This window comes from Bemisia tabaci, chromosome 4 (assembly GCF_918797505.1).
Source record: "Bemisia tabaci chromosome 4, PGI_BMITA_v3".
Lineage (NCBI taxonomy): Eukaryota > Metazoa > Arthropoda > Insecta > Hemiptera > Aleyrodidae > Bemisia > Bemisia tabaci.
The window spans coordinates 11,764,629-11,782,708 of record NC_092796.1 but is presented as its reverse complement, the minus strand read 5'-3'; the positions used below and the strand labels follow the sequence as shown (position 1 = coordinate 11,782,708).

The following is an 18,080-nucleotide window of genomic DNA, read 5'->3' as shown; positions in this document are numbered from 1 at the left end:
GGAAGGTGACGAATTCTGGATCTTCCCTGCATTCTCTTTAAGGTGATTCGATAGACGCCATATTTTGTGTCAGAACGATATGCGATAAATCGCATCAATTGGTTCCATTTTTTCAGCTACTCGTCATTTTTCTCCAATTTTGAGATCGCAATTCTGTTGTCAGGAGACTAAAGCACTCACCAATTTCAACAAAGAAATTCAACGTAATAAAGGCGTGTTTTTTTTTAGAAAGGGAACATCGCATTCGATACTGATATCGAAACTGCACTCGAATGCGATATTTTCTCTCTAAAAAAACCACGCCTTTATTACGTTGAATTTCTTTGTTGGAATTGGTAAGTGAGTGCTTTAGTCTCCTGACAACAGAATTGCGATCTCAAAATTGGAGACAAATGACGAGTAGCTGAAAAAATTTAACCAAAATTGATGCGATATATCGCATGCCGTTCTGACACAAAATATGGCGTCCATCGAATCACCTTAAGTGTTTGATTTCAAAGGAGTTCAACTGACCCGGCGACAACCTGTCCACGGCGGTTGGGGTAGAGCTCCGGGTGTTGGCCGTAGCGGAGGTAGACCTCGAACTGCTGCTCGGCCCTGGAGTCGAAGCTGAAATAGGTCTGGTCGGTGAAGTTCTCCGCGTGGAACACCACCTTCACGAAGCTCGTCTCCGAGATGAACGTCTGTGGGTGCTCGATCTCCCCGCAGAATAGGCCCGGCTCCTTCCGGTTGCTCAGATCCGTCCGCGCGTTCCCGTCGATGATCTGTGGGCAGTAGACGTATAAAAGTAGAGTACCTATATAGCGAGAGTATGGACAGATCGCTTCATGGAGGGCTTAGGGCCCAAAAGTGCAGCCACCCCTCTAACCAACTTCTGACGCACAAAATTTCACTGCCAGTCTGCAGATTCCAATTCTAACCAAGATGGCTAAGAATGTACATAAATGAGCGTTCTTCCGCAAAAATGAGTGAATTTATGCAAAAAGTAAGTCAAATACGTGCTTTATAAACGATGGTTCGTAACAATTGTATTACTAAAGCGCTCTGGATAATTGAAATTCATAGGTTGGCTGCATTTCTGGGCCCTGACTTTATTCGTGGAGACATCGGTGAAGGCCTGATGGATTTTCGGAGTTTCACATCTGTCTATACTCTCGCCATACAGGTACTCTATATAAAAGTACCGTCAATTTATTCCTCTGAAATTGTAAATACAGTGAAAATCGGATACAACGACCCTCCTCTAGGGATCGATTTATCTAGGTCGATATAGGTCGTTTTATCCGACAGTCGCTATAACCGATACTCAAGCCAAAGTACATTGAATACATGGGATTTCAGCCATGGGCCTGACCAGATCGCAGGTCGTTATAACCCGTATGTCGTTAAAAGCGATGTCGTAATATCCGATTTCCACTGTATAAAGTATGTATAAGTCGCTTTTACAGCGCACAAGGGCGCTCTGCGACATCAACCGCCCCTTAAAATTAGTTTGAAGTAATTTCTGAAAGTTTTACTTAAAAGCGAACACAATTTGGTAAATTTTCCCGTTTTATTTTTTTCTTTACGATAATTTGAACCGGAGTTGTAATTTTTTGATAATAGGTCAAATTTGACCTTTGACCTATCATAACTCGGTAAATAATTAAGCTATTGTTCTGCGGTTTGCGCTAAAATTCTTGATTTTTTATGCTCTTGCGAAAGAGGCATCACAGGATAGGGGTTGCTATTAGAAAAAAAGTTGGGGGCCCCCCGTCCCCCTGAGGGGGGGAACAAAATTTTGACTCCCCCCCAAAAAAAGATGGTCTCCTTTAAGATAGGAACATTCTCAAAGTTTCATTTCCCTAGCTCAATTCGTTCACAAGTTAGCATGGGTGGGACGGACTTTTGTTACACCCTGTATACTAACACATTGTTTCAGTATTAATGACTTAGCAGCAATCAAACTTCCAACACCTTCTTCGGCAACCTGGTATCAGCCATTCGCTGCACATGCCCATACCATACCAACTGCTTGGTCATGATGAAGGTGTTGGAGTGGGTCCCCCCAGGTAGGCGACGGAGAGGGCGTCCAGCCAAACGGTGGGTAGAGGGTATCCGTGAAGAGATGGAGAGATGCCAGCTTCCGGAGGATCTCTACCATGACAGATTCCTGTGGAGAATAGGCGTCGCAGAGCACCCAAGCGCGCCGTAAAAGCGGCTCATACATACATAGCAATCAAACTTATGGAAGGAAATGCGCACCTGCATGTATCCACCGTGGCAATGAGAGGCGTTGAGGAGGGTGCCGACCTTGAATTTCTTGAAGCGGATGCGGAGGATCCAGTCCTTGGGCGTGCCACGGAATGAGCGGAACTTATACGAGCACGTCATCGGTTTCCCCATATTTTCAGGGGTCAGAGGTGGGCTCGAGACGTCCTCGTATATATCCACAGTCTTGTTGCAGTGGTCCTCTCGTTTTGCGTCCCCTAGTCCAAAATATAAAAAATCGCCTTATTATCCTCCGCAAAATAATAATCAGTCGACATTTTGAGAACCAAATCATCTCCTGGTGAGTGCATATTACACCCGCACGACCATCTTAATTAACACCACTACGAGGGTCGTATACTTGGATTGCATTTTGCAAAAAGGAACCAGGAACATTGCAATGTTGCCAAGATTGTGCAGCTTCTTTTGTCTTGGAAGAAAAACCTGATTATCCATTAACAATTTCTGTTTTACTCTCTAAAAACTGTAAATTTAAGACAAAAATTACCATGTAAATTTCATGTTTTTTCATAATTTCAGTAATTTTATTGCAAAGGATGAAGTTGCACAATCTTAGCATCGTTGCAATGCTTCTGGTTCCTTTTTGCACAATGCAATCCACTTATAATGACTCATTTTATTTGAAGTCTATTTTAACTAAAGTTGGATTACATTCTGCAATAAGGAACCGCTATATCCTGCATAGGGACACCGATGGCACGTACGTTGTTTCTAAAATGAACCAGGATAAGTGGTTCCTTATTGCAAAATATGGTCCGGTTTATCTAGTGGCTTAAATGAGCTTTAAAATTAAGAGGAAAACCAAATTAAACCGACAAAAAGGATCATCTAAGGTCGATAAACTTAGGTCAGTCCGATATCAAGATGTTCCTTAATTGGAATCTCCTGATCTGGCGACGGATAGTGTTTCGTTTAATTTTCGATAGAATCTCCATTCGAATATTTTTGTCTGCGTTCTGCATGAACCGTTTCATAAATTTTACCCAACCATTCTTCAAACTATTATCTCTCCTCTGTTTCAAATCTAATGCTGCATCATCGGTTCTAATCACGCCAAACACTGGCGGCCGCCGCGCCGGTCGGCTCAAAACGCATATTAGCGCCTACAAGTGTCCAGGAATACTTCACGCATTGCGCTCAACACAGAACGGCCGCTGCTGATCGGCGGAAAGCATATTAGCGCCTGCAAGAGTACAAGAATACTTCACGCATTGCGCCAAACACAGTGCGGTCGCTAGTTGGCCTTAAACGCATATGGACAATTCTACGAAAATTGTCCAATTGGATCGGTGTAGACCTGAGTTATACTGACCTTTCTGAGAGACAGCTTGAGCATCTTGAGCGGAGACACTGGTTATCACAACACACAAGCAAGGGATTGCTATAAAGATTAAAGTATTTGTCATTGCTTCAGTTTTCTCATCGAACGGTCCTAGAGGCAGTCGAAAATTTGGCAGTCTGCTTGGCAGTGACGGAGTGTGAAAGTCATGTTAGTCGTTTTGTAGTTCTGGTCCGCCTTGACCGTCTGCCCTTCTAATCAAGAGAAAATCGATCTGGAAACGAAATATAACCAACAATTATACTTTAAGCAGTTACTGTAATTTTCAATATTAGAATTATGGGTAATTGACAGAGAAAAATTCACTCACCCTGCAATAATTTTAATTCCGAAGATTTAGCAAACTGGGGTAGGTGCTTTATTGAACTGAACGGAAAATATTGCATGATTCTGCGCGGATTGGCGTATCGGCGATTTGGAGCGATTGGCGAGCTTACGGCTGTTTTTGTTTGCGGATTTTGAGAGACCCTTCGCGAATAGATTTCTTCACTGTACTTTGGGATGACAGGATTGACAGCCAATGCAAGTGACAGCAAAACAAAAAACAAAAAAAAAAACAAAAACAAAAAACAAAAAAAAAACAAAAACAAAAAATGCAGCAAAAAAAGTGCAGTGAAAATCGTTCCGATTCACGATTTACGACATTTATGGCTCATAACTGGGACTTTAAGCTTTCCCTAGTTCACATTTTGTTGCAGCAGATCACCGCAAAAAACGTATTTGTTACATTAGCAAAAACTGATCTGCTAAAGTAATAACGTTAACGGTTCATTAATTTAACAACGCACCCGGTCATAATAGGAAAGTCGCCGCCGTGGCAATTTAAACATGCAAGTCAGTATGTTCATACTGAGAAGAATTTGGTGTCGATGAATGATATCAAAAGGGCTTATGGAGCACCTCTAAATCACATACTTTCTTTTGATTTAGTTTATTTTTACATAACTCTTTCTAGCATAAATGCGTCCAATTCATCGACGCAGAGATAGAAAGGACACGGGTCTCGATCGCACTGCGCTTCAAATTTCTTTTCAATCTTCATTTTTCAAATGAATAATACCGAGACATTCTTTCACAAAATTTAGGAGGGATTTTTTTGAAGGGGTAGGAAAAATATTTGCAAAATTCTTATTGTCAATCACGATGATTTGTTATTGCGACTTATGACATGGTTGCCAACCGAGATCCGTGTCTTAACTTTTACCATCGTCAAGTTGTCGCTAAAATTATTAGGTATCTCTTGATATTTTAACAAAATATATGTTGATCTAGCGAATAGTTCAGCAGCCGCCAGGTTGCACTAGTATCCTATACTGTCATGGTAAGGAAGAACGCCGTATGAACCTTTAGGCGTTGCCGAATTTCCTTCCATAAAACGCGAATTTTCTGGTAAACTTGTGAATATTTTCCTCCCAATTTTTCAGATCATTTTGTTCACAATTTCATCTAAAGATTCTGAAAATTTCAGGAAAAAATATTCATAACTTTCTTCAAAAATGAACATTTTATCAAAGTAAATTTGGCAACTCTCGAATGTTCATACGGCGTTCTTCCCTAGCACGGCAGTATAACTATAACTGATTTCTGCCTACCGTCGATGACCTTTGTGCTTAGAAAATTGTTCTCTTCGACTTCCTTTGGGTGTAGAAAAAGACGGTCAAGCAAACAATTCCTTGTGTGAGTGGTTCAAGAATAGTTTCCGCGCCGATATAGTGAGAGGCATTTATTATTTATTTGCCAAGATCTCGTCTCGAGAGTTTCACCTCCAGTCCTGAGTTTCTCATGGCCATATTAGTTTCCTATATCGATTTAGGAGAATGAGCTCGTGAACCATATCCAGTGCGAAACTACAAAAACTCGTATCTCAATTCGCTTCGCTGCAGAATTTCTGTCCTAATTTATTTTCTGAATGACAAATTGAATTCGTCCTTGATTTTACCCCGTGTGTGAAAAGTATTTTGTGAAATATTAGGAAGTATTATTGGTGTGTTCTCTTTTGATAAAATAAAACGAAATTCTCAGGTCATTATATTGACACTAGGATGATTCCCCTTTTACCTCATCTATGTTTTACTTCCTATAGCGCAAAAAACTGTCAGTTTAAGGACTTATGTCTTGCAAATTAATGTGGAGCGGATTATTTTGTTTATCCCATTAGAGCGAAAATAGGGCATGGTAGCGCCGTGTAAAGATTATTGGAGCGCACGAACACTCAAATAATTCCACTTCTGAAACTTCCACTTAACATCAAAATTGATAGGATTCTCTTTCCTCACTGATTACATCACTGGCGCCCCCGCCCTTCCCCCTGAATGATACAGCGCTTTACCTCAGGCAAATCCAATGTTTCGCAATATTTAAAATTTACCTTTTACTTTTTTTATCTCCTTAACCTGTTCCGGACTGCATAGAATTAATGTTAAGCAAATCATTAGCTATATATCAACATGAACTACACGAAACAAGTTTGCAGTTACAGTCGGCTGAAACATACAGGGTGTTTCAGACCACCCGTACCAGGCCTTTTTCTCAGTTGTTTTAGGTCGTACGAAGTCGAGGACCGCGGGGTTGAATAGGGAATTGACCCCAAGGAATCCGAATTTCGTGGTCCCGAAACCCCCCCACCTCCCCTCGGGGGGGTAAAGGGGGGGGGGGTCACGATGCTAAAAGTCACGGTTCCCGACCGAATTGCGGATTAATCGCATCAGAATTGAAAAGCACGGAAAATTTCACGTGAAATTGACCCCTAAAAATCCATAATCGGCCCATCCAAGGCCTATAAATGACCCCCTAAAGAGGGGAACAGTACCCGCTCCATAATTTTTCTTTGGTCTCAAAATTGACGTAGATTCTCCAGAAAAAGATGGTTTCCCAATTCCCATGTAATCGACCCCGAGAAATCCAAATTTCATGGTCCCGAATCTCCTCTAGCTCCCCTTGGGGGGTAAACGGGGGGCCCAATTTTAAAAATCGGGGCTCCTTTCCGAATCGCAAATTGATTGCATCCAAATTGAGGAGCAGAACACTTTTACATCTTTAGTGACCCTTAAGAGTTTTAATTGACCCCCCTGAACGGCAGAAAGTAACCCCTGAGGAGGGGGGCTTCGCCCCCTCCAAAAGTTTCTCAAGATTCCTCTTTGGTTACAAAATTGACGTCGATTCTCCAGAAAAAGACGGTTTTCCAGGTGATCGACCCTGATGACTCTGAATTTCATGGTCCCTAAGCTCCGCTACCCGCCCTTTTGGGCAGAAACCGTCTTATTCTAGAGAATCGACGTCAATTTTGCGACCAAAGAGGAATCTTGAGAAACTTTTGGAGGGGGCCGCCCCCCTCCTCAGGGGTTACTTTTTGCCGTTCAGGGGTGTCAATTAAAACTCTTGGGGGTCACTAAAGATGTAAAAGTGTTCTGCTCCTCAATTTGGATGCAATCAATTTGCGATTCGGAAAGGAGCCCCGATTTTTAAAATTGGGCCCCCCGTTTACCCCCCAAGGGGAGCTAGAGGAGATTCGGGACCATGAAATTTGGATTTCTCGGGGTCGATTACATGGGAATTGGGAAACCATCTTTTTCTGGAGAATCTACGTCAATTTTGAGACCAAAGAAAAATTATGGAGCGGGTACTGTTCCCCTCTTTAGGGGGTCATTTATAGGCCTTGGATGGGCCGATTATGGATTTTTAGGGGTCAATTTCACGTGAAATTTTCCGTGCTTTTCAATTCTGATGCGATTAATCCGCAATTCGGTCGGGAACCGTGACTTTTAGCATCGTGACCCCCCCCCTTTACCCCCCGAGGGGAGGTGGGGGGGGGTTTCGGGACCACGAAATTCGGATTCCTTGGGGTCAATTCCCTATTCAACCCCGCGGTCCTCGACTTCGTACGACCTAAAACAACCGAGAAAAAGGCCTGGTACGGGTGGTCTGAAACACCCTGTAGATCGGCATGAAATGGCTACAGAAGTTGCGAAAGTGCGGGAAAAAAATGTTTCATCCCGAAATGAAGCAGACAATTTTTTTTTTTTTTTTTTTTTTTTTTTTTTTCAATTCGATAAAACCTCGTCATCTCAAAAAACTTTGTCTAAAAATAGTGTCAAGGGAATAACTTCCGGAAATAATCAAAATTTTCTTCTCAAAAAGTGCAGTCTCAAGAAAAATTGTTTAAAATCTCTAGTCAGCTATATCTCTGGCTCGTTATTTGCAGGATTATCCACGGTCTCTTTTGACACACAAAGAGCCTCGCCAAAAAGTGGTGTTTTTTAGCCCCTTTTTGTATACCCGAGTGGGTCAACGGGACAAGGCTCAAATGAAAGCTTATGGTAAGGCAAACTTCCATGTAAAGTATCAACTTGAAGTGACCCCTCGTTTAGGCTGTACAGCGTTGCCAATTTTCTATTTTTATGCGCTATACTCAAGGAATACTGGATCATCATGGTTCAACAGGCTAGTACACCCGAGTTGGTCAACAGGACAAGGCTCAAACGAAAGCTAATGGTAAGGCAAACTTCCAGGAAAAGTTTCAACTTGAAGTGAAACCTCGTTTAGGCTGTACAGCGTTGCCAATTTTCCATTTTTATGTGCAAAAATTGAGGAATTCTGGATCACCATAGTTCAACAGACTAGTACACGCGAGTTGGTCAACGAGACAAGGCTCAAACGAAAGCTTATGGAAAGGCAAACTTCCAGGAAAAGTTTCAACTTGAAGTGAAACCTCGTTTAGGCTGTACAACGTTGCCAATTTTCCATTTTTATGTGCTAAAATGAAGGAATTCGGGATTAATAGTCCATTGCATCATAATTAAACAGACTAGTGCATCGGTCTACGAGCTAAATACTACCCTGAGATCGAATAGAAGCGCAGCCAAAGGCCATCGTGACGTTTCGGAGCAGTGTTGCCAATTTATTTTTAATTCTTTTTACCACAAAATTAGGGTCTTTTCGAGATTTTTGGCGGAAAACGTACCTTCATGGGCTATAACATTGAGGAGTATGGGCTAAACATTACGACTCTAGTCTGTTTAATTATGATGCACTGGACTACTAGTCCCGAATTCCTTGATTTTAGCACATAAACATGGAAAATTGGCAACGCTGTACAGCCTAAACGAGGATTCACTTCAAGTTGAAACTTTTCCTGGAAGTTTGCCTTATCATAAGCTTTCATTTGAGCCTTGTCCCGTTGACCAACTCGGGTGTACTAGTCTATTAAACCATGGTGATCCAGAATTCCTCAATTTTTGCACATAAAAATGGAAAATTGGCAACGCTGTACAGCCTTAAAGAGGTTTCACTTCAAGTTGATACTTTACATGGAGGTTTGCCTTACCATAAGCTTTCATTTGAGCCTTGTCCCATTGACCAACTCGGGTATACAAAAAAAGGGGCTAAACTTGGCGAGGCTCTTTATGAACGGAACTACACATAACTTCTTCTCCAAGACACTGATGATAGTTTCTCCAGAAATAGTCATAGTCTCAAAATCAAATTTTTCCATCCCACTTGACGAAAGCTGAGCCTTGAGAAAAGTCTTTGTGGACCAAGATCCCTTTCCACGTGGACGGTTGCAGTTAGCGTACTCCGAAAAAATAAATGCTCCAGTATTCAAATGAAAAGTCAACAAAAACACCGAATAAAGTGGGTGTTTAATTGTCATTTCTGAGTTATTTTTCTCGGCCCAGAATTTCTTTTTCTCTTTTTTTTTAATTTCTCGAGTGGATGGAAATTGGAGAAAGCACTGAGTGCGGGTTCCCGGGAACAATCGGGAGTTGTGAGTGAAGTGAGGCCTAACGACATGATTTCCCGCTACGGTGCTACGGTGTGCAGTTTTCCCGGCACAGCAGGCGCCCGAGTTGCCATGGTGACGCGACGCAGTGGCCAAGTAGCTGCATACCGCCCCTGCCTCTTCCCACCCTTCCGCTACGCCCGGAAAACGCTTCGTCCGCAAAATTTTCGCTCGCCACCCCTCGAGCGCTAGCCGCAGGATAAGATACTGAGTGATATCTCCCATCAGTAATGACGGGTGGCTCAGGGTGACGTAAGGGACAGACGCATTTGAAATTTCTGTGAAATTATTCATTAGATTTGAAGAGACTGTCCAATGCACTGAAAATATGAGGTTTTAATTTCAGGAGTTGGGTATGCACTCTGCATTTAGAAATCTCCCAGATGAAAAAAGAAAAAAAGAAAAAAAGAAAAAGAAAACCTTTTTTTCATTGAATTCTGAATTACAGGTCAATCGAGTTTATTATGTTACTTTTCTTTTGTTCGCACTTATTTAAATAATCTTGTTATACTGTAAAAAGGCGCATAATAAAGTTTTGTCTATCTATCTATCTATCTAATCCTATATGTTAAAACACAAAGTCCGAATCTTTGGACGTTAACATTGAGAGAACCACCGGACCGATTTGCTTGATTTTTGTTTTAAATGAAATCCCCTGATCTGTAGATTTGCAGACTGTGATTGTTTTTTTTGGATTTTTTCAAATTTTCTTCAATTTATTCAGGCTTAAGTCCGAGTTTTGGGACATTAACTTTGAGAGAACCACCGGATCGATTTGCATTTTTTTTTTTTTTTTTTTTTTTTAATGAAAGCTTCTGATCTGTAGATTTGCAGGCTGTAATTGTATTTTCTCAACTTTCTAAGCCAGCATTCCTTGATTTTTTTTTAATTTGAGCTACCAATGTTGCAAAATTTACCTCGATTTGATAACGACATATTTGCGTGACCGACGTTGCGAAATTTGGCAACGCAAAATTTTGCTCGCGAAGCAAGCCAAAGGGGGGTCCAGGGGGTGAAGCCCCCGGCTAGTTTTGTAAAATATCCGCAGTGAATGTAAAAGAGATGATGTCTCTGATAACGTTGGAAGAATTTTAGTTATGTGAAATTTTATAGGTAATCCCTTCCTACCCTACCCGGCATTTTTTTAAGCATTATTAGCATTGCGTTATTACAATCGCTTTGCCAAAAATGTTTGCCTTGTCAGATTTCATTTTAACAAATCCGGATTATTTTACGCATGTCAATTTGAATTTTTATATTCATCTTTACAACCAAGGTTGAGTATCGTTTCTCTGAAAACAGCTGGCATTTTGTTTTTGTATTTCAAAAGTGCACATTTATTTTTTCGTCGAAAAAAACCACCGTTGAGCGTTTTTTTGTCCGCGTAAAAAAATATGTTTTTTTGCATTTTTAAGAAAGCTCCTCATTTATAATGTTATTGAAGAGTATTTAGTCCCTCGTCGGATCGTGTTTGAATATTAAATTAAATTTTTAGTTATTCAAGGAGTAGCATTTATTCTGGAAATTATCATTTCCAAACAAAATATGGGAGGCGCAGGAAAAAAAGGATCTACTAACATCTCTCTACTACGAATAATTGGACTGCGTTGAGCTGGAAAGAACCAAGCCACATCAGCTATTACCGAATTTAATCGAGCAATTCAATTTTTTACATAAAAACAATTGTGCGGCTTTTTATGCAAATAGTGAATTTTCTGCCTAGTATGAAGCAAATTCCTTGAAATTTTCAAGGTAATCCGCACAAAGGTTCTCTCTCAAAAAATTAAATTGTGCAGGTAAAGCTGGCAATAGCTGATGTGGCTTGGCCCCTTTCTGCTAAATGTAGTCCAATAATTCAATATTGCCGGAAAAAATTAGCGTTGGGACAGATCTTATTATTTTTCACCACATTGATATCTTATTACCCCCAAACTATCATACTGAGATACTCAAAACGAGTTGGAAAACTAATGAAACTCTGACGATGTTTGTTCTGCGTTAAATACTTGTAAGTTTAAATTCCGCAGTCGGAAGTTGCTTGAACGGTGTGTCGATGAATTAGGGCGTTTAAACAACATTCTTTTGAGTTTAAACATCTGGATTACTTGTAAACTTCAACTTTAATAGCTCGTATTCCAACCTCTGATCTAAATAGTTGTGCATCTCGGAAAGTGGGCCTGGAGTTTGCGAGAGACGGAGGCACACAGTGGGTCAAGTCAATCGGAGAGGTCGGACATGAAATTTTTAACTAAAACTGAACATTTTGATGTTTATTTCGTCAAGTTTTAAATTTTATGGGAGTTCCTAGAAGAAAATTTCACTAGGAAACCAATGGAGCCACATTAAGAGCCCCAGAATTGCATAGATTTCGCAGGCAAATACCCTGGTAAAAATTGGCAGTAGAGTGTGTTCCAAAATACTATAGACCTAAAGCCGGCTGTAAGATTTCCAATAGTTTCTGTATAACCGGCTGTACAATTTCTTATAGCCTTTTATCGGCGATGGCGACTAAGCAACAGCCAGACGATAAAGTGTATGCTAAACGTCACTAATTACGGATACTAGGACTTAGTTAGTTTTTGGACTACCGCTCTCTTTTTGTGCTGTAGTATCTTGATTTATTTTGCCAGGAAAGCTCCGTACTTTTGAAGGATGCCTGTCTTTCTTAATATGTTGGAGCGCCGAGCGCCTTCAATTCCCTATGATACTGTGAAATAACTCTGGTGTGAAATAGTTGCTTCAGACGCTGTGGCACGCTGCGGCGCGGCGGGCGGGCAGACTGGCGCCTACAAACCTAACAGGGATACTTCACGCATTGCGCAATGCGTGAAGTATCCCTGATAGGTTTGTAGGCGCCAGTGCGTCGCCGCTCCTCTTAGTGTTAGGCTCTAATATTTAATCTCGCAGAGTCCGCGTTTTTCAACTCATGATTTTGAAATGTTTGCACACTCTGTATGGACCATCTCATTTTAATTGATGAAAAAAAAATATGTTTTAAAGGAAAATATAATGTGTGTTTTGTAAATATTAAGGTAGTTCCGTGTCCAACTTAATGATTTCCAAAGCACATGAATTCCTACACACTTTCTTATAGCCTTTTATAGCCAATGGCGATAAAGTGTAAAGCCCGGCGATAGGTACTATAGCCCGACTGTATACTTTTTAAAGATCAGTGTCTCTTCAGGAGCTAAAAATTGTTTAAAATTCTATTGTGTTCTCATATTTTTACTGATAATTTTTTCTTGCAGGAGCAATTAATTATTTTGTCTGAAATTAGGAAAAGAATCAGAATTTCAATCTAAGTTAGAATATTTGACTATTTGCCTAGGCATTTGACAAAATGCCTGATTTTACTATTTGCCTGCGACGTATAAATGGAATTCTAAGCTTTGAAAGTTTCCAAATTTTGTCCAACCTCTCTCATTGACTCGATCCTTTGCGCGGCATGACGTTCTAGCTCCGAAGAAAATACGCTGTCGATTCCGACTAGTGCGAGGGCAAAAAATCTTACCTCGCAGCGCGAATAATTTGTTACTCGGGAAAACTGAGAGCTCAGGATTCACTCTCAAGTTATCGGCGAACGTTCTACGAACCCCTCCGCCCACCTTTCACCCTCGCTCCCTTCGCGAGTCAAACTTCGGAACGTTTCCCGTCCCCGACTAATTAAACGCTTTTGCGCTCTCCGGCTTAAAAAATAAGAGCAAGAAAAGATAAATACCCGTAATTGCACGAGCTTGAATTCATTTTTCGGTCCACCGCTTCGGCTCTCGCCGTGAAAACCCTCTCTGCGAAAATTAGGGTTCTTGTCGTCGAGGAGCATGGGTTCAGAGGATTTTCTGCATATCGCCACTAGAGTCCCTTTATACTGAGAGTTAAGACGACACTCCCTCATGGAGTCACAAACGGGAATGAGGATTACACAAATTGAACATTTTTCGTAATCTTTGATTGGCTCATTCTCAAATTCCTTCTCTCATTCAGTTTGCTCCTTGTCGAACCTGTAATTCCTCGGTCCATTCCAGATTATATTCTTTGCAATAGAGAATTTGCGGGTGTCTGAAATTTGATTTATTTCGTGTTGAAGCGGAGGCTACTGAGAGAACTGAACACGAGGATACCCTTGGTTCACGAATTGAACAATGGACCACTAGACAAGGTACGAATTCAAGCATTCTGATCTCGAAAACATGGGTAAACATGGCGAACAATTTTAAAAGGCAACGCGTTTTGAGCCGTTACTGGCTAAATTTCAGCTGTAAAAACAGCAAATATTGCAGCCCTTCGACTCGCAGAGTGGGTGTACTACTTCGTTTGCAGTTACCAAAGTAATTATTATTGAAATACTGAATAGGCAACCTGATCTCAATTGATGTCACGCAATTTTAAAAATAGGTTTTTAAGTTTTAAAATAAAACGACATAAGTAAATACCTATTTTCCCCCAATGTACTTTTTCTTAGCAGGGTAGTTTTTTCCTAAGAGCCGGCTATCAAGTTTCCTCAGAGAGAGATGGAGGAAAACCTCTCCGATGGTCCCGAGGAATCCTCTTAAGAAACTGATTTTTCATTAAGAAGTTTTAAGACAGGCATTTGAATTTCCAATTTCCAACTTCCCTGTATAAATTTAAAAATTCAAAATGACTAGTATGAGCACGTTATTCCGCTCAGAAATTGTAGATTTTGGAGCTGTACGAAACTTGACGAAACACGCAACTATTCGAACTTTGCGACAGTCATTGTTGCCTATCCTCTCCGTCCGAAGGCGATCTAAAATGTTCTATGGAGAAAGATACTCACGGGTAGATAACCGAAAATACCAACTTGATGGAATAGATGTTCTTTGTTCCATTGCATCTTTCAGTTCTAGTTGAAATACGTTTCTTACCCGGCGGTGAGGAATCCTGTAGCTGTAGCTACGTAAGTAATCTTGCGGCTTTCCCACATTTTGAAAGCTCACTAAATATCCGTGAAACATTCATGATTAAATTTTGAAAGCCAGTTGGTGAATTTTTTACTCCGAATAGATCAAAGATTATTTGAATCATTCCTATGGTAGAACATGTTTCGTATCATTAAAAGGTTGGTAGGTGTTAATGGCTCAAATGTTAAAAGCACCAAATAAGTGTATCTACCAGCCAACCATACATATGTTGGATCACACTCTTTGAAACCAGATACTGATTATATTGAGGAAAATCAGTCTCAAATCATAATGCGTATGTAGAATGCAATTTTTTTGTCGCAATCACAAAAATATCAATTCATAAAACGTTGCAGCTATTTTTCTTTTCTTTTTTCCTTTTTGTTTTATGCATCGGGCATGACCACGAATATGTGTTTGAGTATTTGCATCTGACTAGTTCAAGTATGTCTTTTGAGGGTTTAAAAAAAAAAAAAAAAAAAAAAAAAAAAAAAAAAAAAAAAAAAAAAAAAAAATGTTAGAATGAAAAAAATGTGTCTTACCGTTGGTGAAACTAAAGGGCCATTCTTTCGTTCATCTTCTGTCCGCATGTCCTTTACGTCTTTACATTCTTCCATGTTTGCTGGTCAAGCATGCACTTATATATCATCCTATCATAGATTAGAAACTAATTTGAACTGCCTAATATTTTTCATTTTCTCATTTTCAACTTGATATTAGAATGTCATTGTTCTACACAGTTATTGGAATGAACTTAGCACATTTGGCCAGGAATTTTTTAGTTTCATTCGCCTTTGAAGGGAACTATCAATCAAAGCGAGTGAAGAAGAAAAGAAGAATCATAAGCATTTGTACACAGATATTTTTGAACTCGGATGGATTGATTACCGCATATAAACTCATATGATTATAACATTAATAAGTGTTATAATCATATGAAATACCTTGTAATTTTTAATAATTTTCATAAATGTCTTTACTGTATAGTGTATACCCTTCATGATCGGTGACTTTAGTATTAAAGCGATGCTTCAATCAACTTTTTTTCAAATGTAGCTAGAACTTTCATATTGGAAAGAGCAAATACAATGTTGTACGTAAATCTATAATGTTGATTTTTATTTTACCGAAATATATTTTATTTTATTTCTTGACCGTTACTTTGAACTTCACCTGTTTCTTTAAACCGATTCGAAAATGCCGTAATGCTGTTTTGATGAAAATATTTATTTTCTACAGAGTTATTTAATAGTTTTTACTCAAACCGCAGCTTTAAAGTCAAATTTTAATACTAAGAAATAATGACCCGTAAGAAGAGCTGAAAAATCCTGAAAAATTCTGAAATTCATTAGGTTTTGAATCATTCCGCAAAATTTAGGGTAGTCAAACAAAGAGAAACCAACGAAAGGCGATAGCCGTACCGCTAATTTGGTGATCTTTCAGGAAGTAAGGAGCGCCTTAATGTAAGTTTCAAAGACAAGAAATAGAAAATAGAATGGTTTAATATATTAACCGTGCTGACAACGAAAGTGAGGTTAGGATTCAGATACGCTATTTTCACGGTGCCTTACGGGGTTTGTTAATTATATAAATTCCGATTTATTCGTTGAAACGTCTAAGCCCGATTAACTATATGTATTATAGATAGTAAATGATTGACTCTATCATCAAGTATAAATTGTTGAATTATTTTATAATTTATTCAACCCGTGAAATGCAAATGAAGTTTGTATGCTAAAGGAAAATCTCTCCCATACATCCACCTAAGGTAAAAAAAGTACGAGCCTCGTGATTCACGGCCAATCTACACATTTTTACATGGTTGATTACCTAACCTAGTAGCCTTTGAAACGCACCTTTGAAGGCAACAATACGACGGGAAATAAGGATGAAACAGACCGCGGCTGAAAAGGAGATCGCGAAGTACTGCGGGTCGCCGTTCGGAGGCTGGAGTGTTTACTCATCCCCCGTGTCCCCCGTGGCCCCGCACCCCCGCATCCCCCCACCCCCGCACCTATCGTGGAACGCGCTTGCGCCCTAACGCGAATTCCAGTGCCAAACGGATGAACATATTTCACACCCTTAACCCACCCCCTCCCGGGCAGAGTCGTACCTTGTTTCCGGTTCGTTAACTCTTGAACCGCAACCCCGTTTTCGATGCATCACCCGGCCGAAAAACCGAGGCTCCGACCGGATCAGCAGTGCTTTGGCGAGCAACTTTGTTACCGCCCGCCCGATAAGTACTCGCCACTCCAAATTAATTTGGGGCTCCCACCTCAGGAAGAAATATTGTGGTGACCTCGTTGCCGCGAGCAATACTCTGTCGTGCTGAGGAAAAACGCCGTATGAACCTTCAGGCGTTGCCAACTTTCCTTTGATAAAACACGAATTTCCTGGTAAACTCGTGAATACTTTCCTCCCAATTTTTCATATAATTTTGTTCGTAATTTCGCCGGACATTCCTGAAAATTTCGAGGAAAAATATTCGTGACTTTTCCTGAAAAATAAACATTTTATCGAAGGGAATTTGGCAACTCTCGATGTTCATACGGCCTTGTTTCTCAGCACGGCGGTACTGTAGCATCCTATCCTGTGTAGCCTCGTTCTGTAAATTGTCGTAAATGCAGCGATTCAATTACACTGTTAGGTATTTCGGCTTGAACTCTAGAGTACAGTTGATTCTGAAGCCTGTTTTGCTCTCAGGAAATTGGAATGGGATCCGCCTTACACCGCCGTGCTAAGGGAGAACGCCGTATGAACATTCGAGATTTGTCAAATTTTCTCCGATAAAATATTTATTTTTGAGGAAAGCTGTGAATATTTTTCCTCAAAATTTGAAGTCTTGAAAGCTCTGGGCAAAGGAAAATCTCAACATTGACTTGTAACGGCGCTACGCACCGTAGGAGCCGCTCTACGGGCAAAAAGCGAAACGCCTTCAATTTGGCGCTTATGCAACGAGCACAACCCAGGAGCTCGAATAGTTGTATCCAAACGTTTCGTATTCTGCCGTACAGAACAAAAATGCCACAACTGAACTCAACATTTTTACCTTTTTTTCCAGCACGTACTGCTCTTATACAAGAAAGTTCAATTGCCACAAGGCTTCATTTTCTTATCTTTAGTTTCATCAGAAACTTTAGGTGAAATTGTGAAAGAAATTATCTGAAAAATTGGGAGGAAAATATACGTAAGTTTACAAGGAAATTCACATTTATCGACGGAAATTTGGCAACGCCTGAAGGTTCATATGACGTTTTTCCTTAGCACGGCAAGTACCGGGGTGAAAATGTTTTCTCAACTGAACGACCGCGCGGTCGAGACCAATGTGTGAAAGTGACCTAAAAAGTATGAGGGTTATTTTTTTTTTTTTTTTTTTTTTTTTTTGTTTTTTTTTTTTTTTTGCTGGGAGGTTTTCAATTTTTAAACTCTTGTGGAGTAATACGACTTTGATACACAGTCAAAAATAATAAAACAAATTCAACAAAATTTCAATCAGCCAGACGTGTTGATCTTTTCGCAAAAACTTGCGGAGACCTCCACCAACAATCAACACCCCTGCTCCCTATAGCAGAGCAGAGTCACACCCCCATAAATAGAGATTATTACACTTCGTATGATGGCTGTTCACTCCTCATACTTATCATTCAAGTTTTCCTGGGAGAAAATAGACTTCGGAGTGACTGCTTTCCGGATTTCACTCCAAATTGCTTAACAGTGTGGTCTATCTCAAATTAGGTGGGCTTTCCAAGTGGATGTATGGCGAGTGTATGCA

At 40.2% G+C, this 18,080-nt stretch overlaps 1 protein-coding gene across 2 annotated transcripts in view; it reads right to left on the bottom strand.

Annotated features, from left to right (window-relative positions):
- LOC109033539 (uncharacterized) overlaps positions 1 to 16,239 on the bottom strand; it is a 41,136-nt gene extending 24,897 nt beyond the window's left edge. The window contains exons 1-5 of one of the 2 annotated variants that reach the window (XM_019046210.2): positions 16,165 to 16,239; positions 14,851 to 15,112; positions 3,584 to 3,824; positions 2,245 to 2,468; positions 514 to 764 (exon numbers count right to left, since the gene is read on the bottom strand). In XM_019046210.2, coding sequence (XP_018901755.2) covers positions 514 to 764; positions 2,245 to 2,468; positions 3,584 to 3,677 — 569 coding nt within the window. In that variant the 5' untranslated portion in view covers positions 3,678 to 3,824; positions 14,851 to 15,112; positions 16,165 to 16,239. Of the gene's footprint in view, positions 1 to 513; positions 765 to 2,244; positions 2,469 to 3,583; positions 3,825 to 14,850; positions 15,113 to 16,138 lie in introns of both variants that reach the window. The other variant, XM_072299334.1, reaches the window with a different exon arrangement.
- Positions 16,240 to 18,080: the final 1,841 nt, after the last annotated feature.